The 23,938-nt window shown below is 43.3% G+C and overlaps 1 protein-coding gene across 41 annotated transcripts in view; it reads left to right on the forward strand.

The window, feature by feature from the left end:
* Positions 1-23,938, forward strand: part of LOC119033764 (neurexin-1a) — a 271,561-nt gene that overhangs the window by 152,315 nt on the left and 95,308 nt on the right. For 4 of the 41 annotated variants that reach the window (XM_037124288.1, XM_037124289.1, XM_037124290.1 and 1 more), the window contains exon 1: positions 5,027-6,084. The exons of the other annotated variants lie outside the window; for them this stretch is intronic. In XM_037124288.1, coding sequence (XP_036980183.1) covers positions 5,838-6,084 — 247 coding nt within the window. In that variant the 5' untranslated portion in view covers positions 5,027-5,837. Of the gene's footprint in view, positions 1-5,026; positions 6,085-23,938 lie in introns of those variants that run through there. 41 annotated transcript variants of the gene reach the window in all.

Here is a 23,938-nt window from a genome sequence, read left to right on the forward strand (position 1 = left end):
TTGCCCCTCAGTGAAAATGCAGGGCCATTTGCTGATTTGATTTTAGAACACTAACTGTGCATTATTTCCCATTAGTGGGGTGTTTTATCAGCTTGAGTGGTATTATTTATGTAGTCTTCACAGCTTGCATAATGAACAGTGTGTGCAGCACAGATCTTTATGCGGCGCGTAAGGGGCTGCTGCGCTTTATATAAACCGTGACATTTGGTGTTTGTGTAGCTGCTCTGCTCAAAGTACATGCATGTATGCTCTATTTCTTTAATGTGATAATCATTGAGTGTGTGACATCGGCACATGCATGAGAGATATACGTATTCATTGAGGGCGCTAATCGCTTACTGATGAGGGTAGTCAAGGCTGTGGTGATGATTGAAACCATCAGCTCCAGGGCTCTGCAGCTCGAGCGCCACCCATGAAATGCAGAGGTGCAGCTGAACTGGAAGCCAGCAAGTCGACGCAGTGCAGGTTAGAGTTAAGTTCAGTCACTCTAACTGATCCGGCAGAGTAATCTGACAGACAGACACCCTGATGTAACATCCTCTGCTTACACAAACAATATTGACACTCTGGCCCCGCTCTGTGTTGGAATACTGTACAGCCTGTGTGTTTATTATGAGTGTTGACTCCCTGTATCTGTCTGTACTGATCATGTCACATCTCCGGATGACTAAGACGCCACTCGGTTTCTATTCCCGTACACTTGGACACATTAGCATCAGCGCATTGTGTGCTCCCCTGTCTCCCTCTGTAGCACTTGTGAATCGTGTTTGGATGAGTAATGACATGTTTGATATTCACGTAATTCTGCTGCATGTTTAAAGAGTTCAGGTTCAATATTGTATGCCACCGTATGACGGCCAATATTACTGTTGCCTGCCAATGTGACGAAGGATGACAACGTTTGTGATGTAACAGCTGCCTGTGCTAGCTCTGTTAACACCACCGCTTCCCAGCAGATCTGAGCTCCCAGTCTGGACAGTTAGCTGCACGGGAAACTGAGCTAATGGTCTAATGGCAACAACAGTCAGTTACTCTAGTAATATGCTGCCATCTACTTGTTTTAGTGTGAATCCAGGTAGCCAATTCTTACATAATGCCCCTTTAATGTGCCCTATATTATGTTCACTTTCAGGCCCAACGCATTTATTTTAGGTGTTAGGTTTAGGTTTAGGTTTCTTGAGTTCAGACATCCTCTGTCTGAACGCTCCGTTTTAGTGGCTGTCTCTTTAAGTACCCCTACCGAAAAGCACAGCCCTGCCCTGATTGGTGAGCTCTCACAGGCCTGAGCAGGCGCCACCCGCTGTGTTTCCACATCAGGGTTGCTCAGACACAGCTGAGGGCGGTGACTGACGGCTCGGGTGAAGGCACAGTTTCTCAATATGGCCTGCGTGTTATTCTCTGATGATACTTTCACAGAATGTACATAGCAACTAGACCTGCTTTATAATCAAAAAAGACATGTAAATCTCACATTGTACAATATGGGACCTTTAAAACTGCACGCTCACTACACTACAGCTGGATTCTCCCCACCAGTGTACAGGATAACCTCGAGGTAAAGATGGGGACACATATGCTGTTGTGCCTGACACAGATGTGTCACTTGAGCACACAACAGGTATACCCGGCTCATGCATGGCTTCGTCTGCATGCTTGATCTGCTCTGAGCCAACAGTTGCGTCTGATACAACAGGCTGCACCTGATTTGTAAGCAGCGTGCAAGCCCCTTTTACTCCCCAGTATGTCACTGATGGTGTTCATTAAACTAACACGTCAGTAGATACATAATTTCTTGTAATGGCTACAGTAAACATCGTAGCGACTCTCGAGGAGGAGAAACATTGCCGTCAAAGTGGTTCTAAGTGCCCATCCCTCTCTGAAGGGTCTCTCCATGTGTGATAAAGTGCCGCCTGATGGCCCTTTAACTGATTTAAAGGCCTCGCTCCAGTCGGGTCAGGTACTCTTAGACCACCCATCTGCTGCTCTACCGCCAGTCCTCCAAAAAATCATCTCATCAGCTCAGTGCACTGTGGTTGCACTCTTAAGTGACTACCAGAAACTACCCTTGTTCTTTTACAGTCCTTTGCTCTCCAAGGGACTGTTACACCCAAGACCAATTTCTACACCTCTCACTGATCACTTTGTTCGGGGGAGTAAGTCAGCCACACTTTCCAACAGATTTCCCCTTTTTACCCCCACTCCCCTCCATGGCTTTGCTTTGTGTTTGTGTTTTTTTTTTTTCCTACCTAAACAAAGAAAAACAGGAACGTAGATCCAAAAGGGGAAATGCGCTCAAAGCCTCACACGCATCAGAGATTCGCACAATCCTCTGGGTCTTAAGTGGAAACAAAGACGAGCTGTTTTTGGCTCTCTGTCAAGAAGACATCTCACTAACAGGAACAAGAGTCAGAACACAATAGGAAATCAAAAAAACTCTTTAATGATGAAAGTTCGCTTGTGGAAGAGGCTTTTCTCATTTCGTGGCCAACGCGCTACAATCTTCTGGGTTAAAGCCGATGAGACGTGTTAACTGTGCTGAAATTAGTTTCGGTCATGGTCCCAGGTGTTTGCTTTTGTGCAGGCTGAGGGAATTTGGTCGTGAATGTTTTCCCTGAAGCTGTGTGCACAGCCTCTTTGCTTTTCTTACTCCTCTTACTTCAGCTAGCAAATTTGTCATGGAAAAATGACTGTAGCAGGGGGCAACCTGCTGAAGGCTTACTGGCATTCTAGCAGAGGAGATCTTACAGGAATTTGTATCAGATCAAACCCGATTGTGTTCTTTGAATATTTGAATATCCAGAGCGACATAACACATTGATAACGCTTTTAGCAGTAATCCTTTTTTTTCTTTAATTTTAATTTTCCTGAGTGTGATGATCTTCTGCTGCCTGGATATGTCAAACATAAGCTGTGGGCTTTGTGATAAACCTGCTGACCCTTTGTGCACTTTACAGTTTCGCCACTTGGGGGCACAAATGAACAAGTAACTAATGATGGACCTGATAAAGGTATCACCTCACTGCTGATGTCTTTTACTTTGGGTGCTGCATACTAACACCCAGAGTAAACTTAGAAAAATCAGTTACGCCGCGACATTGTACACATGTTACACTTCTATTTATCTAATATAATATAGGTTTGCATATTAAGATCTGATTTTGTTTCCCTGTAAAAGTTTGCTCTCAAGGACATATTGTAGGTTGTTGTCCTTGGCAATCAGCCCTGATAGATTGCCTTATTAGGTGTAATTATGCAGATTGCACTGCTGATAATTATAAAAGTGTAAACACATTCAGCATGAACATTCCTTTTCACCATTGCAAATGAGAACGGAGCAGTGGTTCCATGCTGCTGACTCTTTAGCACCAGGTGGCTGCACCGACTTATTGAGATTCTACAAGGTGAGAACAACACAGTTGCCTAATGTGCACAGCATCTGCTTTGCACTTCAGTCGCTTTTTTTTTTTTTTTCCCTCTCTCTCTCTCCATAAGAACACAATACCAGATACAGCAGAGAAATAAGAAGTACCCTCGTCTGTCCTCCTGCCAGATGGCAGATTATATTCATCTTACCGGTTATGTTCATCTTATAACAATAAAGTGTCTGTTCTGTCAAAATGGAGCCCTCACTTCTAATATATTTGTACTTAGTAAATGGATCAAGTGAAATGTTCATCATTAATGTTCATTTAATTGGTTCCTCCTCTCCTCGAGGCTTTTTTCATTGTCTGTGTGTGAACAGTGAAGTGAAACAGAAAATGGAGAAGGACACATTATCCTCTGTGTCACGCTGGCTAAGTTGGCTTTCTTTGGGCATGAAATGCCTGCGTATTCCCTGTAAACCATAAAGATCGGCTCAGCAGTGCTTACAGTGTTTTATTTTCTCTTTTTTTTTTTTCCTGCAGCTTAGAACACTGCATTTTGAAGGGGAGGATGTTGAATGGCCAGTGTGCAAACAGAGGCAGGCACACTGCAGCTGATCCTTGTGCTCCCCAGTCCTGAACTCTGAACACTGAGCACACTTCCCAGCTGAACCGGATTGTGTTTATCAGCAGGGCTTTTATGTCCACATGTTCCCTGCATTCCCGTAACCCGTGCTGCACACCAAGTCTGAGATCAGCATTCCCTCTCTTGTGAGAGATGGTCTTTTATTAGCAGGCGAGGCAGACTTGCCCAGATTCAGCACCCTCTCTGTGGACAGAGCTCAACCGGCTCTGGCTCTGGCATTGTGCGTGCTTTGTTTACGCGCGCGTGTGTGTGTGTGCATGTATGTGTGTTCATGTGTTTGTGCGGGAGAGAGAGAGAGAGAGAGAGAGAGAGAGAATGCGAAAGAGAGAGGCAAAGGGAAAGAGAGAAAGAGAGAGTTGCCTATGTGAGCTGCAGCATCATCACTCTTCTTAAATCTTGCTAACGATGGACTGCAGAGTCCGGTTAAGAACCTATACAAAAGACTTTTCCTGGGCGATGGAGAGAGGCAAGGATTGGGTTGGACATGCTTGGCTTCAGTTTTTTTTTTTTCTTTTTTTCTTTTTTTTTTGTATTCACAGGAGCATTATCATACATCTCCCCAAGATTCACAGAGAGGGAAAGAGAAGGGGGGAAAGAGAGACAGAGGGTGGAAGAAGTGGAGGAATCAGGAGAGATGACATGATAAAAGTAGTATCAGAAATGAATCCAGTCCGTCCCGCATCCTCGCTTTGCTCTCTTTCTTCCCTTTCCCCCGCATATGAATGTCCACACAGGAGAGTGGATTGAAAGAGACTGAACAGTGGAGAGTGGAGAGGGGTTGTGAAAGGAATCAGGGCTGGGGGACATAGCTTCAATTCCTGCTATTCTGCCTAAATAGGCTCTTCCTCTGTAATGCACTCAGGCTCCAGTGATTCGCTATGTGAATGCTGCCCATTTGCATAGCCACTCTCCCTCCTGCTTCCTGGCTGGCTGTCGAGGCTCCCCCCCCCTCCCTCAGTCCTCCTCCTCCTTCTCCTCCGCCTCTCTCCCCTCTTCCTCTTGCGCACATCTTCTGGAACGGTGCTGCCGATGCTGCCTGTGTGTTGAGCGTGTGTGTTCCTGCCCAGGGCTGCTCTCTCAGGTGCCGCCGTTGCTATCGCTCGGTCTCATTGAGAGCAGAGATCTCTCTGGATGGGGAAACGGGTGCGCTACTTGGCACAACTTACAGGTGCAATCACGCCGTCTCCCGCGCGCCGCTGCAGCTGTCCGACACATGCAAATGAGACGCGGATTTAACTATGGTCCCATTCCTCTGGACATCCTTTGAGAGCACTGGAGGAGGAAAAGGAGGGAAACTCTGAATGTTGGTCCTCTGAAGAGATTCACTTCGCACAGGTGCTGTCCATCTCCTCTGAAGTTGGCTTTCTTTTTTTCCCTTCCTGCATTTTTTGGAATATTAATAGTTTTTGGTGTGGAGATCTTTCTGATTTTGCGAGGGCTCAACAGAAGAAGACAGAGAGAAACAGAGAGAAAAAAGGCAACTAGGAGAATTGGAGCAAGCTGGGATTTCTCCATTGCTGTTTGAGGTTGCCCTAATTTCTTGAGTGAATGTTTCTGATTGTTTTTGTATGATGATTTATGACACTTTTTTACGTCCCTGGGTGCTGCTACGGATTTCCTGACTCATTGGAGAACAGCAAGAGGCTTTTTTTTTTTTCACCCCACAACCGACATTTTGTGTGGTGGTGTCCCTTTTTTTTTTCTTTCTCTGTGGATCTGTGCGAGTGTCCCTGGGCAAAGTGAGATTTTGGCAAGGTGAAAAGTATGGGGCTCTAAGGCTCACTGAAGTTCCGCCTTGATCTGACGCCTCATCTGGCCACTCAGGGAAGATGTTCGGAGGGTGGAGGACACAGTTTGCTCCCCTGAGGCCCGTGGCAGAGCCCCTGAACCGGCATTCGGCTTCACTCACCCACCTGGCCTTGTGGATCACTGCCCTGGCCCTGGGCTTTGTGGCCGGGTCAGAACCTGGCACTGTGGAGAGTCTCCACCACATTCACCTCGCCCATGGAAACAAGCGTCACCATATTGTGCCTATTGCTATCCACAGATCACCTGCATCCCTAAGAGCAGGGCACAGTAAGTACTTACTTGCCTCGATGCATTCCCAAACTTCTCGAGCAGTTTGTTTCAGATTGAATCAATGCTGTTAACTTTTCGCAGTCTTCATTCACTCTTCGGTGCGCGTTTCCACTGCTCAAGCCTCGAATATTCCTAGATATTGTTTTTTCCCTTTCCTCAAGACAGGCATAGCTCGGTAAGACACAGCGTGTCTAGCTTAGATACATCCCCCTTTTTTCTGTCTCAGCAAAGTGCCCTCTGTCTCCATGTCTGAGATTAGCCATATCCCTATCTCCAGATGCTCCGCTGTGTCCAGATTAGACAGGATTAGAACGTTGTGGCGCTCCATGTTGCCCCCCGGGTGTTTGGAAGAGACAAAGATGCGTTGCCTCCAGCTCCGCAGGGCGTCGAGCTGCTCCTGGCCCCCGCCCAGCGTGGAGTGGAGATGAGGCCTCTCTAGCCCGGTGTGGCAGGAAGGTCCCTGACACAGGCGTCAAGAGAAAAAGAGAGAGAATCTCGGCTATGAGAAATTATATAACCTCAACCCGAGTATCCACGGTTTGACTGCAGTATGCTCGCCTCAGTGTATGTGGCAATGCTTTTGGAAAAATACTGCAGTTTGAGTGTCACTTTCTTCGCATTACTTGTCTTCACTGTGAATCTCACCTGAAGTTTTCGAGTGATGTTTAAGACCGAGGCGGTGTGACACTTGAGAAACCCAAATTCTCCTTTTCTTTACTCATCACCCTGCCCAGGCAAAAATTGAGTGACGTAATCACAACTGGTGTAACACTGACGTAATGCTGAGTTACTCTGGATCCATTGAGGAGCCTCTGCTTGATAATGTGCTACAAATCTCTACTGCACCAGATCGCCTAAAATCAAAGTTCGGCAGCACGAGCACTGGAGACTGGATCACTGGGCAGAGTTAGATCTGTACCAACAAGGGAGTCAGTGCTCCTCACTGATGATGAGGGAGATGGGAGGTTTGCCGGCCTACTGAGACAACAAGAGAGGCAATTAGGCCACTCTGCCGTGACCTGTCTGCAGCGGACAACACTCAGCTCGCCCCCCTGCCCTCCCTAAGGACCCCCCGGGGCATGTGGTGCTCTCAGGCAGACTCCACGAGTTAATGTCATAGTTATCATTGACGCTCCTCCGTGCCATTATCATGGGAGAGATAGAGAGAGAGTGAAAGAAAAGCTTTTGCAGTAACATGATTACATTTTGGGTTGATCAGCGCACGGGGGGTGTGCGTGAATGTGAAATGGGAGACACGCTGTTCAACACGGTACCTGGCTCCAGGACAAAGCCTGCTGTTGTAAAGCCCCAGTGCTGCTGTTGTAGCTCTGCTGCAATTGGTTTAATTTTCACGGGGCTTGTTCCTGACATGGGATGTCTCTTCACCGCAGCAATTAAACATGTACGGCTCCATTTTTTTCCCAGCTCATTTGTGACTGTTTGAGTCATTGCCCCTCAGGTTTGACTGTGTATAATTTAACAGTATCTTTTTTTTTTAATTCTTGGTATTTGTTCTTCCCATGTAAAAAACAACAGAAACCAGCTGCCTCTCTGCCCCCGTACCCTCGGTATCTCTCTCTCTCTGTCTCTCTCTCATTGCTTTTGGTGTCACCGTCAATGTTAAAATCTAATCCTATTTGCGATACTTATATAACTGTACCTGCCTTTCACCATTGTTGCCACAGTGCATTTAACATTGTCTCAAGTGATTAGACCAAACAAAGCTAATAGAGTGCTGACAGTTAAGTCTATATGCAAATTGGCCTCCATCTCATGAAAATGCTCTATTTCACTTAGCATGTAGCTAAATTTAGTATCTCCGGCTGCCCCTAATGGTGGGCCATCCATCCATTTGTCCACCATGTTAGCACACAATTCCTGGGAAACCACGCGCTGCTCTGTATGTATCAGCGTACTGTGAGAGAAAACATCCTCGTGTTTGCTTTGCCGTGGATTCTGTCACTGATTTATGTGGAAAGAAGAAGAAAATTACCATGGTCAGGATGTATGAAATTGAGTTGGAGTGTGATGCATTGTTTGTTTAGGGCAAGCTGTAATGAGGTTCAGACAGTATCAACTCTGAGTAGCAGACATTCCATTCATCGTGTACAGACTCCCAGAGGTGATAGTCTTCTTTCCCAGAGATGGATATGACACTCGATATGCAGGGTAACTAGGTTATCATGTCCTCTTCTTTACCTGCACTTCTCATTTATTGACACTGGATCGATGAGGTGATCTGATGAGCAGGGAAGGTGCTTTAGACCTTAAAGGGGCACTATGTAGTTTTGGGGAAGGCATTTTCTTTTTTTTATATCCCTAAACAAACTAAACAAGCAAATTATTTTTGTTTTCATAACTGAATAAACAGAATAAATAAAATGACAATGCAACTTTATACCATTTTGCTTTGTTTATATGTGGTAGATCCTTCCACCTTTCTATCTTCAAACAATGGTCTGGGGACCTCTTTTTCCTCTGAGAACAGCTTATTTAAGGGAATTTTTTCAGTTTTTTGTTTTGTTTTGTTTTATTTTATCATTACCCTATTAATAGTGTTAGTATTAAAACTTTGAATTCCTTCTCCAGAAGAAGTGTCCCTTTAAGGAATGGATGATTCTGAGGATGTCTGTATTTATTTTCCTTCTAGCCTCTGTTTGATGATATAGAAGACAGTGACAATTTCTGCCTACATCACGTGCCTATCATCATCTCAGAATCGTACACCACATGTTGGGGGGGGGGGGGGGGGGGGGGAGAGTCGGCCTTCACATTCATAACGATCCTGTGACATACTTAACGTGTCTGAGGAAACCCCACGCAGTAACACCTGCTCCATCAACTACCACACAAACGCCTTTGTATCTCAAAAGTCGTCCGGTTTTGATCAAAGTCGGCGAAGCAATTTAAGTGATTATAATCAATTTTAAAGCTCTCCACCTTCACAGCTAATGGTTGAAATGATTAGAGACAGTGCTCGTCTGTACTGGCGCAGAGAGCAGACGAGTGGTGGCGATGGTGGTGTGGTGGTGGCGGAGGGGGGAGAAATAAAAGAAGGAGAGGATGAGGCGAGATGGGGAAAGTGAAGGAAGAAAGCAGAGAGGAGGGAGAAAGAAGTGCTGCCGGTGTGTTGCGGGCTTGTATAATATAATTACTCCCATGTCTCTGAGCTGATGTCATTCTGCGATAGTGTGAGGATGACAGTATCTCTGCTTCTGTGAGGCAGCGGAGATGATAGCTGCCCTGATAAGGATCTGAGTACATGTTCCCCTGCTCTAGAGGGAGCGCAGGCAGTTATTGACCCACGAACGAGAGAGTGATGATTGCAGTCGTTTCATTCTCCTCTTCCTCTGATGTGTGAGAACACAAACACCCTCTGTTTATTTGTGTGCGCTTCAGGTCTTTAACCTACTTGCATCCCTGCGCATTCCCTCCTTTTTCTTCTTCTTCTTCTTGTTCTTCTTCTTCTTCTTCTTCTTCCCTACTTCATCTTCTTCCCCAAGCCACCCCCAGCTCTGGCTTCCACGTTGGTCCAGAGAGCCCATCCATGCAGACGGAGTGGGCAGCCTTTTGCGCCTGCAGTGGTCTGTGTGGTTGCGGTGGTGACCAGGCAATGGTTGGCATGAAGGGAAATGAGACCTGACTGTGCGTGCGGTGGGCAGCGAGGGGTCAGCTGAGTAATGTGTCTGGTTTCGGATTAGAGTCTTGGGAGACGGAGGGGGAGGGAGAGAAAAAGAGCCCCCTCCTTTGACTCAAGGGGATTTCTGCGCCCCTCACATGCATAGGTCCTGGATGAGTTTGAGTCAGGGAGCTCTTTACCCATAAGGCACTCGGTGAATCATCATCAACAGCAGCGTCCTCTCTGCCATCTCCCTTCGTTCATCCAGTCTGTCTGTCTGTTTACACCTCTGGCTTTTCCTGTTTAAAAGTATTTTTCGAAAATTACCTCAGACTGATGAGCTGTCTGATCAGTGTTCGGCCGCGATGTGATTTCGCGCAAAAGTGGAAGATGATTTAACTTCACTGTTTTTCCACAGCGCAGTGGTGATTTCACACAAACGCAGCTGTTCACCCCGCAAGATACAATGGCATATTGTAATGAGGTAGTGCTACACATGATCCAAAAAAAAGCTTGAATATCATTAAGTTATATTAAATGTAAATGGAGGTGATTTGTTTTAACAGCAGGCTACATCGAACTAAGAGTATGTGAGACATGTTAATGTATTGTATAGAAAAAGAACATTGTCATATTCAAAACACAAAATGATTTGTGCTATTGTGAAAAGGTAAACAAAGTAGACCTTGTGTCTTAAGGGAAAGACCTCATGTGTAGGCAGAGGTGGCAAAACACACATGCTTTACTCAAGTAGAAGTAGAGATGCTTTTGTAAAGAAAGGTGTAAGCACTCAATCAACTTTTTTACTCAAGTAAAAGTAAGAAAGTGCAGGCTCTGAATTGTACTCAGAGTATGAGACTATACATATTCCCTCTGAATGACTTTTCTATCTTGCTGTTTCCCTGCAAAGTTAAGTCAGCCTCATGACATATAGAATGAGTATGATTCAGCGACTGTTATACTTAAAGTTAGAATCAGTAGGTGTCATCCAGTTAATAGAGAACATGAGGAAATAGAGACGGAGGGCTGCAGCGATCTAAGTATCTGTTCCTCTGCACTTTGGTGTTAGACTGATGTGTTTATCTAATCTGAATTGCACTGAAATCAGCGTTGTGATGTTGGGAAGGCAGAGACACATGATAAAAGTAATCGACAGTTACCCTCAAATGCTTTAAAGGTGCAATGGCTAAGAATTTTAGTTTAACTCATTCAATAATTAACTAACATCAATAGAATGTGAAGATAAAAGAGATTATACATCTACTGTATATATTGTGATGCAGAGATCTACCTAACTTCGCATGCTAAACAGCAAGCCCCGGCCCGTCCTTACTCTTAACACCACTCCAGGGTCCCAGTCTGGACCACTAGCTGCAAGGTTGACTAAGTTAACCAGCTTACAGAATCTGCTAGTGGTTAGTCTGGTATTATGCTGCCCCCTATTTGTTTGAATAAATAAATTGGAGATCTTAGCAAATTCTTAAATATTGCACTATTAAAACAAGAGTAAGGAAGTAGTGCAGTAAAAAGTAAGTAAAAAGGCGTCAGAAAAATTAATAATCGAGCAAAGTATTTGTACTTACTTACTTCCCACCTCTGTGAGAAGGATGGCATTACAAATAGAACATGTCAAATGAGAGTGTTTCCACATTCATTGTTAAACATGTCTGAGCCGCTGCTGAATTTCTAGCCTGCCATCATTAAAGACAGGAAGCGTGGAAGAGTGATGCAGGCAGAGTGCAGGTCAAGGTGTTAAGGATGCTAATGAAAGAGCTTAAAGAGTTCCCCGCAGTCCCTCCTGATTGATTCTCCTATCTCCCAGGGGGAGTGGCACACAAAAGTGTGACAAATAAATAAAATAAACTGAAATAAATAAAGCGGAGATCAAGAATGCAAATGCCCGCATTCCTTTTCTTTCTTTTTTTTTTCTTCTTCTTCTTTTTTTTTTTTTTCATCTAATCTGAATTGAGTTCAGTCACCCTGGAGAAGCCTCATCCTCTGTCATTATAATGAGGCAGCAGCTATCTCTGTGCCAGTCAGGCCTGTATATGCACACGGGCTCAGTGCACACACAAAGAGGCAGCACTCTCCCAAATCATCTTTCATCTCTTTGATCACTTTGAATCATCGTTGCAAACCCAAGAGTGTGAATGTGGGTAGTTGAAGCGATATGCAAATCTGCACTCATTTATATAGTGTAACATATCACTGGTTAGAATTTTTGAAATAGGTCATAAAGAAAACTATGCACTTGGAAGATATAAAAAAGTAAAATAGTTCGACATACAGTGGTTCCAACAGTGTAGTGATGACTCCGCTAGTGATGGACTAATTGGTTCTGGGAAAAGGTCAAAGGAAAAAAAAAGAAAAAGAAAAAGATGGAGGGCGAAAATCTTTCAGCCTTTATAGCCTCATAACCCCGACCACAAGGGAGGCCGGAGAGGATGGGTTTCTGTGGCAGCCTCGCTTGCAGAAGACGAAAATATATGATTGCCATTGATCATCCGATCGATAATGAGCCTCCACTTAAATTACACGCGACTGTTTTGGGATACAAAAACAAACCTCGGGCTCTTCTGTGTGTGTGGTTTTGATTGGCAGCAGTGTAATTATTCTGAGCCGTACACCTTAATCACCTTACAATTTTATATTTCTTCATGTATGATTGCTTAATGGGAAAATTTTTTTAAAAAAATTAAAGGTTTTGAGAGACTAATGGCTGCCCTGTTACACAATAGGAGGCCTCAATAAGAACAACCCATGTCATAACTATTTCTTTTTTTGTTTTTTGTTGTTTTGTTTTTTTTTCCCTGCGATTTACAATTGCTCACCTGCAGCAGAGTGGCAACAGAAAGAAAGCTGCCCCCTAATCCACTCTAATAGGATTGTGTGGGATTTCACCTTCCTCATTGCTCCTTTCCATCTCTTAGTGCCTCGGGCCTGCTGGCAAGGGCTGATAAAAACACGCCCGCCTAACACCTAAGTGCAAGCTAATATTAGCATATATTTTGAAACATAGTGTAGAAACACAATGCATACCCACGCACATTTCTGTTTTCTGCTCTCTGTTATATATTTATTTATTTATTGGCAGATACATGGCATCGGTGCGAGATAGAGGACGGCGCAGCCTCTCTTATGGTGTTCCCACATCGCTTGCTGATAAGGGGGGAGGCAGAGCTGTGTATAAATGGCAAAATGCATTCTTGTGCTGCTCGACAGAACTCCCTGTCAGGCACCACATGCACACGCGACGTTCACTCCTGGCGATTGTTTTTCTCTTGATCGACCCCTGGATCTCTTTCTCCTTGTACCATTTCTATAAGAAATGCGGCTAATTAAATAATATCTCGCCACTTAGTAGAGGCTCACTTACAAAGTGAGGCTACTCAGCAATAGGCAAAGCAGATGTCTAATCCTGCAATTAAGGCCAAGGCGCGCTTGTTGTCTCCTGGGTACGGCTTACAAAGAGGAGTAAACAGTAAAAAATGAAGCGGTGTCAGGCAGGAGCGACATGAAAATGAGACACATTAGCATGAGGAATAGGCTTGTTTCATAACATAAAATGTATAGAAAACATTTGAATCCACCTATTTGAGCATGTTTTCAAACACATGTGATGGCATGTTTCCGATTTACTTGAATTGAAAACCCCACACAATGTATTTTTAGTACCAACCTGAGTGTATAAAGAGTAGCGTCGTGCTGTTTATGCTCCACTACCTACTGCACATGTACACCGCCTTGAGCTAAGTAGTGATTTTTTTTTATTTTTTCAGAGGGACAGTGCAATAATATTTTTCCTTAAATGCAGAGGTGGAGGTGCGGATGTATTAAATCATCTCAAAGAAAGCCCTCCTGCGGCACAGGCATTTTGTAATTATGTAGCTCTGGTATAGATTGCTGTATCATTTGCTCCTGTGAATAGCGCTAATGTTGGGGTATGCTCACTAAAGCGCGGTTGCTCCGTCTGATCTTAAAGCAGCTTCTTTGTGAGGGCAGTATTTTGTGCTGATGCAGGTTGGGCTGCATATGGTGATGGGCAGCCAGAGTTGTCTCTAGTCTCAGATCAGAGCTCTGGCCCTGGACTCTGTTTTCTACCTCACTTCCACTGTGTAATTATCCCCCACACTTGTCTTTTTCAGTAATTAGAACTGCAGTCATACTCCACATCTGTTGGCACCCTAACAGAGAAGACAACGGCTTCTAGAGACCATTTGGAGGCTGTGATGTTTTGGTACATACCAGCCACACATACACACTGGAGCTAAATAATGCACTGATGTCTGATGGCACGTAATCAGTCAAAGAGGCTTTTAACTGCAAATGAAAAAGCCAAGAATCGACTGATGCTTGATTTTATTTAAGTCTAACTTTGATATGTGTCTCGGCTGGCACGCAAATTAAACACTGGATGCAGAAAAATCTAATCAACAAATTGCTGGCAAACAAAATGGCTGACCTGAGCTGAGAGAAAGGGAGCATTGTTTCTGAGGAGCAAATGAGGCAAGTGATGATGAGAGAGTAAATTAGAAGCTGTCGATACTGTGAGACACCTCTATCAGAGCCAAGGCTGTTGGCTGGGGAGGCAGATATGCAGCTGGTCGGGGTAACAAAGGGCCCGTTTGGTGTATTGCTCCATTAAGACACTAGGTCTTGTCAGCTCTGCCTGGATGGGCCATTCTGCTCCACAAGGCAGGGGCTCATGTATCACTTAGGGCTTAGGGGAAGTGAGCATAGCGGAGGAGGGGGCAGAAGGGTGTGAGTGACACTGGTCGACTGAGCATTCATGGCATAATGTTACCAGCCCAGGAGGCAGAACTTTACCTCAACCATGAATTGATGGTCCCCTGCCATGAAGAGGGAGGGTGGTTGGTATGGCCACCCCGGGGCCCCGTCATGATGAGGTGAAGGCTTATCTCTTCAGAGCAGTGTGAGGATAAAATATGGTCAAGCACTGCAACAGCATGAAGCGGGGGCAGATTTCTTGATTCACTCTCTGCTGGACTGCAGATTGTATCAATTTCGGGCTGCTCAAATTTGAGCTTCGGAGTGGATCACAATACAACACTGACACACTACAGTATGTGTATGTCCGAAGAGCTGCTTTTGCTAACTTCATTGTATGAAATAGGGCCAAATCCCTGTAAACACTACCCTTTCCTTGTGGAAATTCTTTAACTCATGAACCAAGTAAGTGTCTTCCAAAGCTGCAGTCCTTTTTAAGTGCCAAACTCCGTCATTGGGTTTCCTCTGACTGTTTACTTGCTGCAGCTGTTGCCATATTGCCAGAGAGGAGTTTTGTCAGACCTTATCACACACTGAATTTTGATAGATGCTGCTGAGAATGTGTTTTTGAGGTGTCACAAATTTAATAGCTGTGATTTTGATGTACCAAAGTCTAAAACTTTTGTCCCAAAAGTCTTTAACTTGATCAAACCAAATATTGTCAAGTGAGATTGGGGCTGGGTAATATATATGATGCATATCATTTTCAGGATATGTGAATAAATATCATCTCAGATTTTTGTTGTTATATTGTGATAAGTGCTGTCCTCTGCTGGGTTTAAAAGCTGCATCACAGTAAAGTGAAATCATTTTGTCTAGCCAACATTTTAAAACCCAAAGACTCTTTATTTTGTGATTCAAAATGACAAAGACAAGGAGGAAATTGTTGCATTCAGAGCAACATCATGTAACTTTTTTACCTTGATTTAACATCTTCTGTTTTCTTCAATCATTTGAATGGTACAGTGTCTTATAATAGGTTAAAAGGTGTCTCTGTCTTAGCTGCCTCCCCACTATCACTTGTTTCTGAACTCAGTGTAACTTCAGTGAGAGGGTAGGATCACAGCCGTACATGCATGTTTACTTCAAGATACGTTTTCAAGACGTAACATTGTTATGAGAAAATTAGCATTTTTAGTCAGCACCTACATTACGTCTGTTGCAGATCCAGGATTTGTTTTTATAACAGTGGTAGTGTCCCACTTAGAAACTGTGGAGGGCGCTAAATTGCACAAAATGCCAAGTTCTACAAGTTCTTCTTATTTCTATGTTGATTTGAGAATAAATGCTTGACATTTATGCTTGAAAAATGTGTTCACTTATTGATTTATCAACAAAATAATTGGCAAGTGATTTCCCTTCCGGTGGACAAATCCATTAATTGACTGCGAGTTGCAGCCCTACTGATGGGCGTGGACGGGTGTGGTTAAAGGTGTGCCATGTTGTGAGAAGTCAGACCACTGGAGGTCAGCAGAAACAAGACATTCAGGGGGCTATAAGTTACTCTAAACGAAGGCTTGAAACAATCTGAGCCTATTCTTTAGATAAGGCAGTAAAGGTTTGATGAAGTAGCCTATGAAATGTCATTCTTTTTTTTTTGCTCCGTGCAGTGAAAAAAAAAAAAAAAAAAACTTCCTGTCAACGCTTTTTCTACCACAAATCTTTCTCTTTCTCCCTCAGTTACCCCTTTTCCGCCTCCTCCCTCCTAGATGTAGTCATTTTGCACTGTACTCGCCTTGAGGTCTGACTTAAGTGCTCCTATGTTTTCTCACTCCCTTTCCCTCTCTCTCTCTCTCTCTCTGTCCCCGTGTTTATTAGGTTTTGTTGCTCCTATGATGTTAGAACCGGCATCTTATACCCCTTAATAAGGATGACCAATCATGGGGGCAAGCAGCAATGCCCTACTTTTAGTCTCCACTTAATTTAATTACATCAAATTAGCAAAAGCAGGGTGGGGTGGGGTGGGGGGAGTAGAAGAGAGAGGGGATTAATCCCTTACAGCTTATGAAGGCAGGTTGGACGCTGTCAGCTGTCCTATGCAGAAATGCTGCTTTGGGATTGTCTTCATTAGAAGGAGCTTAAGGCTCATAGGTCACTGGATATTGTTAAAACAATACTGTGGAAACAAGCTAATTAGAATATTTCCCCGGTCTAGCCTAAAGACTACGGGTGACTGCGTGAGGACTTTAAATTCTTCAGCAGTTAGTTAAAAACATGTCCCCACATAAAATTGTTTAGACGGTTTTAAAGGGAAATTCAGTGTCAGATTTTTAATATTTACAATATTAATGACATAATAATACAAACTTTGAGATGTTTATTTTTTTCCCACAACTGAATGAACAAGCTGTTCTAACACCTAAGGAAAATAAGGTCCCCTAGACACTGTTTGAATCTAGAAAAGTGGCAGGGTCTGCCACATATAAAGAAAGTACAACAATAGGAAACCGGTCAATTTGTTTATTTCAGTCATGAACAAGAAGAGAATTTGTCGATTTGGTTTGTTTCGGCATAAAAAAAAAATACATACATCAATACAGACCTTACTCGTCTGATTTCATTGCATAGTGCACCTTTAAGCGTCTGATTACATTTATCATTATCAATAAATCGTTACATTTGTGGTCATTAAAATACATCTGCTCTATCGGCGAAGGTGCTCATAATATCTCAATCCCGAACAGCAGTTATAACGGAGGTGAAGATCTCCAGGCAATGAACTGTAAAAGTTTGTATCGACTGTGCTGTATATATGCCAATATGCCCAGACTTATTAAGCCAACACAAAGTAAGCAGGCAGTTTGGGCTGTGGGTTGATTTAGCACCTCTGTCCACTCCGCTTTCTGCTGACTGCAAAGAGAATAGCTCAGCTTCAGCCTTCTGATAAAGACTGGGGGGGGGCTTTATCACTTAAAAAAGTGCAAGGAAGCAAAGTAGAATGAGCGTGCAGGATACAGTATTTTTATGTTACAGGTTAGTTCCATGACAGAACTGCCACAGTTATATGCTGGCAAAATTACTCAGTTCCCACTTCATGCTCGCACAATAAATGTTTTGGCTCAGCACTAGAGCAAGATCGCAGCGATGTATAAACTGGATGAGAGGCTTGCAGAACGCAGCCGTCCTTTTTTTGTCTCGCTGAGGCAGTTGTGTTTAATTCAGATGGCCAAGAGTTTGTTTTGCCGTCATTTCACTTGTACGTTGAACAGGATTGTTCCATCTCCAACCTGAGATGAAACCTTTTTCTCATGCCTGCTGGTTCTGTTCTAACTGCCACCCCCATTATAAGGGAGGGAGTTGTTTGTGCTGAGAGAGGATTAAGACAAGTCAACAATCCATAGCCTTTTTAAACTCCCAAAGGGCTGCTCACACACCACTGAAGATAGAGAATGGCTTTTTCCAAGAGGAAAGCTTGAGAGCGAGGTTTAAATTGTTGAAAGGACCTCGCTGTGCCGCAGTGGAACAATGAGCAGATATAGAAATAGAGATTGGGTGGTGGTGGTGGTGGTGCTGGTGGGGGTGGTGTGGCTACAGGGATGGAGCTGTATCCACTGCATCTCACTGTCCGGTTTTCATTGTCCAGCTGAATTTGCTTCATCTGGACCCGCGGGACAAACAACCAGAGGCTGTGCTTTAACTACTGACTGCGGGGGAACGCTTGCACTCAACTCTTGTTTTCGGAGGTGTACTTTAATTAATCCAACATAAAAAAAAGGCTGCCAGTCAAAGGTGACAGGCAATTAATCACCTCGCATGTCAGAGCATTCGGTTATGACAGCAACAAAAGTGACATGACAGGAAAGAAGGTCTGTTTTTCCTGCAGCTGTTTGTTTTTTTTAAGAGACATTGTTTTGATCATAACAACTATGAGGAAAACAATATGAAGTCATTATTATGACTCATTTCTTTTGTTTGTATTTAAGGTCATTATATCTTATTTTAATTATGAAAGCAATGCACTCATAAATACACCGAATATCAATCATGAGGATAAACAGATTTTCTGGAAAAGGAGCAGCATTTTCCATTTGCAGTCTAACACACCACACCAGTCACCTTCACACTGTGTGGCCCACAACACAAACCCACTGCGAAAGCACCAAAATGACTGCAGAAGACAATTAAGGAAAAGCTAGACTAAAAATGGTATTTGAGTGTTGGAAACAGAGGTTAAACAAAAGCTGTAACATGCCTACATTACAACAGTGTGAGGGTGATTAACGTAATGTACGAGCTTGAGACTACTACTACTTCCAACATTGGCGCCCTTGAGCAAAAACATGCGCATAATTCACTTAGAAATAATCATTTGTGACATTTTCATTTAAATAATTTCCATCGCCAGTTGAACTGTTTAACCCTGCGGTCGTACGTTTGCTGTTCTAAATACTGGGGGGCTCTTGTTTTTGTATGTCAGTGGACACAAAACCCACAGTGCAGATTGTGGAGGGTGTTTTGTTGTGACCAGAAGTTCACAGTGCATGTGGCGTTGCTGGCGAAAGGGTAGAATACATTATCAGTGGATGTGGTTTTTATCACCAGTCAAAGTGGAGCACTGTGACAGCTCTGATGTACAGTAGAGAGCAGCACAGAAGGGATCTATCACAAAAGAGCTCTCTCCAGAGAACACCAATGTCCTTGCGCAAAAAGGTGCAGGACTGCCATGAGCGAATATATGGCGCTTTAAATTGAATTAGCTGGGGAGGAGATAACAAAATAGGCTACTGTGCTGCTCTGGAGCTGTGAGCTTTGTTGCCAAATGAAAGAAATGGTTCGGTGACATGAGGTGACGAGCCAAAGAGAACCAGCAGCCAGCTAAAAGGACAGCCTAACTATGAGGAAGGTGTATCCACCGGCCTGTGCCTCTCTCTTTGTGGAGCCACATGTGGGTATACTCGGAATGGGAAAAAAAAAAAAAAATTAAGCTATTTTTTCCTTCATGAGGGAATTACATCAAAGTCATATTGGCCTACATATCCACAAAGACTGTAAGCTTATGGGTAGGATCCGTGCATGAACACATGACTTGGTAAAGGCATGAAAGTAGCACAGAACGCAACTGCACTGCAGTGCAGACCTTTGACAGGAACTCGGAAAGGTGAACAGGACAAGCAAAAATCCCAGGCGGTCTTTAATACCACGCTCCTGCTCCCCCTATCTTGGAGCAGGAAGGTTCACAGCATGGTGCCAGAACACCAAGTAGGCTGAGAAAAGAAAACCCCAACAGAAGTGTCATCTCACCAACAAAAAACCCAACATGCAACAACAGAAAAGTGCATTCCTCACTGTCTTTTCTGGGAGGCATTCGCTGGTGTACAGAAGAAATGTGTTATATTTAGAGCAGCAGAGGTACATTTTCATGAAACAAATGGTTCCAGTACAGTAGAGGGAATAGGTCACCACCAGCTGAACAAGCAAAGGTCAGGACAGAAAGTTAGCACGTCAAATTCATGTAATATAATGTTCTTGTTTCCAAACCTTGAAAACTTTGAGAAAGTCTCTAATAAAAACCTTCTTTATGTTAGAATAACATTCTTTAAAAAGACTGATACATTTTTAACAGCTGTATCTGTCTGGATTGGCAGAACCGAAAGTGAGTGATGAGTTAAGAATCGATTCAGTTACCCAACATATATTTTTTTGGACCTCTTTCAAAATAAACAGAACTCTGTCCTTGGCTTCAACATGCACAGCCATCTGAAAGTTGTATGCCATTGAGCCACATTCATTAAAAGAATAACTTGAAATGATAGTGTAAACAAAGCCATGGATTCTCTTTTATAACCTCCTTTATCGCTATGAACAGACAGATAAAAAATAAATGTGAGAGGTCCGTGACATCAGAGCTGATAGCTGAGATCCCTGTGCCCTACAATTCTTTTTGCCTACTGAAATAACTACAAGAAAACGTCAATGCTTTTCAGACACATAAACCATTTACATTTAAATAATCAAATAATCTCTTCTTCCTTCCATTATTGCTGGTTCATGTCATAAAAAGTTTGAATAATATTTGATCAATTTTGTCTAGCAAAGAAACCTGGAGTGGAACGATGCTGTGGATCAAACAAGAGTACCGAGATTACCGTTTAGTGTTGTGATTATGCAACGATCGATGCATCTTGATGCATCAACATTTTAATACATGTGTTATTTATTCTTCACTGTGTGACTTTGAAGCAAAGCATATTTATAATGATCCACAATTAAGAATTAAAAGCTATCTTTGCTCAGCTCAGCCATCCTCACCCAAACAAAGGAAGTACCCCACAATTCATCCAGTTAGTTCAGCCACAACATACATGGTCTTACAAAATAATTATGGGCGATCATGAAATTGAGAATTGGCTTTAAATGTCCAATAATTGATTTTATTGCTTCACGCATTGTTGTAGTCAAGACAACCTCAACCGAAACCAATAAAAAATGAGGAACATACAAACCATAGGCCGTCCTCAAATTGATCTGAAATATTTCCCATAAAGAAAACAACCACAGAAGAGATAAAACAACACTCCTTTTCATTGTTTACCATTCACCAAACAATCCGTTTTTTGTGCAAGCGTCAGGTTTTCTGGTTGACTCTTGTCTTTTAATAAAAAAAAACCTAACATAATTTTGTGAAGAAAAAATCAATTCAGTGACAACCTTGAATCTTGAAATATAATTCAGTCCTCTTTGTCTGAGACTGAGACAAGACTGAGCTAAGAATGCAGTCAAGTCCACGACAAAACTGAGACCATCAGAAAGTGGTCTTCAGACTAGCACTGAGATATGATCTTTGAGAGAGAGAGAGAGAGAGAGAGAGAGAGAAAATGTTGAAAAAAAACATAAATTTGAACAGTTTTAGACGTAACCCCTCATTCCATTTACCACCTCATCTCCTCAGCCACTAGACCATTTAATTGTCCCAAACAATAAAAATATGGTGAGAAAGTGGATCAGTGGGAAGAGAAAAAAAAAAAATTGATCATGTTGACTCACAATTTTCCCCCAATGGCACTAAATCTTCCGGAGCATTGATCGGAGACAGCTCCTTTAACAGATACCGATAGCGTTTGATTGGATAATAGTGTCCTCATAAATCGTGCTAATGATTTCTCTGGAAACTGAAATTGTAATCCAATAGACATCATTAAGCTTCTTTTAATTGTGCCACTACCAGGGGGTGGGGGGGCAGAGACCAAAGATAAACCCAGATGATGTTATCCTTAATATAGTTTTGTCCCTTTAAAAGGTTCCAGGCTGTTACAACATGCAGCGATTTATGTAAATGTTCACCTACTTATTTTTGTCACAGGCAAAACACAAGTAAAAGTGCCGCATGGATCTTACGGATATTGTCCTCATTAAGCTCATTTCCATTTTAAAGTTATACAGTACGAGTTGAGTGTTAACCAAGACACAAGGCAACTGTTTTGGTTTTTTTTGTTTGCTTTTTTTAATGTCGAAACACGAGATACATAGAAATAGACGAGAGAAGACCAAAGAATTAGGTAGTTTACTTTGTGATTCCATTCAAGCGATTCACGGTTCACGAAAAAGACATATATATAGATATGACTTTACCACAGTTGCACCACATCTCGGATAATCTATTTTTGCACTGCAGTCATTACGGGAATCCTTGGCAGCAAACAAGGAGAAACACAAGTGCAAGGTGCTGACAGAAAGCAGATCCATAAAGCCATCTCTTCTTTTCATATTTCCATCACAACTATGTAATTATGATTGGATTCCTCCGCAGTTTCTCGGCAGAGGTGGTAACATGAGGCTCGTTAAGATGGCCGTGTTGGAGGTCAGAGGAAAGACAGTCTGTGGGCCTGACCTTAGCTGAGCAATATAGTCAAACACACTCCTCGGTTTGTGTCTCCTAACCACCCTGCAGCCGCTACGCCGAGGCACCGAGCCAGCTCACTTCCCTTTGCTCACACCTATCCGCCTCTTCTTATCACACTGCACAGTTTATTTAACATACAGTGCTCAGAGGCCAGCTCGCTATATGCTCCGGCCCTCTCTCCAGCAGAAAAATAGAATGAGACATTAAGAAGTCAGTGCCAAGAGGGCTCCAACACACAGGCCATGTTTGCTATTCTACGCTCCTCTATCCCACACACCTCTTTGGCCAAATGCAGGAGAACTCCTGGGATGGTTGCTACATTTTTAATGAAAGCGCAGTGTTTGATCTGCCAATGTTTATCTTCTTTGATGCTAAGTGACACAGCGGCGAGCAGCCAGCGCTCAATGTAGTCCAACATGAGGACAGATTAATTCATTATCCTTGAGCAGGGGAGGCTTGTGTGGTTGAGGAGTTCATCCTCGAGGTCTGATCACCTGTAATAGGCACCGATAAATGCTTGAAGCGCGCTGCCTCTCGGTTTCCACACTATGACCTCTTTGGGGAAATGCACTGAAATATAAGAGATATGAATGCATGTGGGGGTATGTGAAGAAAGAAAATCTTAATTGCATTCGGTTTTGCAGGTCTTGTACTGCGTAGCACTGCACCTCTTAGCACTTTGTATCTCAAACTCCCCTCATTACCTACCTAGATCCCATCCTTTCATTTGTTTTTTATTAGACAGTGGGTGAACAGGGAATAAACTGAAACTCCTCTCAAACTAAAGAGACAACAAACAGGCAAGTATTTCCAGGACACTACTGTATCTAATGACTACAACAGATCCATATCGGGCCCAGTGTCCCAGGAGAGCACACAAATAACAAATATGGAGCCGGTGCATAATTATACCCACCGCTGGAGTTACGCGGGCACGCGTCTGCTGATTTCATGCTGCTGCAACACTGAGTAGGTGTGCATTAGCCATGTTTCTCCATCTATCTTAATCCTCAACGTCCCTCAAGGAGTTTTTCCACTAGCCTTACGTGCTTGTATGGATAACCCTAACCCACAAATCGGCAGCCTCATTATCTATGCTCTTTGAATATGTTTTGGAACCATTTATATAATCGGCATGTCGCCGAGCAGTTTAGTTGACCTTTGGTGCCTTGACACGAGGGGTCTTGGTGTTTATCCATTTAGCTTAAGGGTGTCACTAGCCAGAGCTGCACACCAGTCCACATTGAAATGGGTAATCTTTATATGATAGTGTGTTTTTTTTTTGGGGGGGGAGGTCACCAACAGTAAATAAGCTGTCAGTGGGATAAAGTGGGTGTCAAATTGTATGAATAGACAGAGGGGGGAATGGACGCTTAAGGGCCCAGTGAGTTCCAACACTGACATGGTTTAAAAGAGCTTAATTATAATAAGCTGGAGCATGGAGCAAGTGTTTGGTGGCTTGAGGGGGAAACTCTGAGACAGTGACAACAGTCCTGCTCGAGCTACACGAATTGGCGATTGCTCTGTGAAGGCGGCGAGCATCAGATATGCATTAGTGGAACATGAAGGTTTTTTTTTTTTTTTTTTTCCAGCGGTAGCCGGCA

This window comes from Acanthopagrus latus, chromosome 15 (assembly GCF_904848185.1).
Source record: "Acanthopagrus latus isolate v.2019 chromosome 15, fAcaLat1.1, whole genome shotgun sequence".
Lineage (NCBI taxonomy): Eukaryota > Metazoa > Chordata > Actinopteri > Spariformes > Sparidae > Acanthopagrus > Acanthopagrus latus.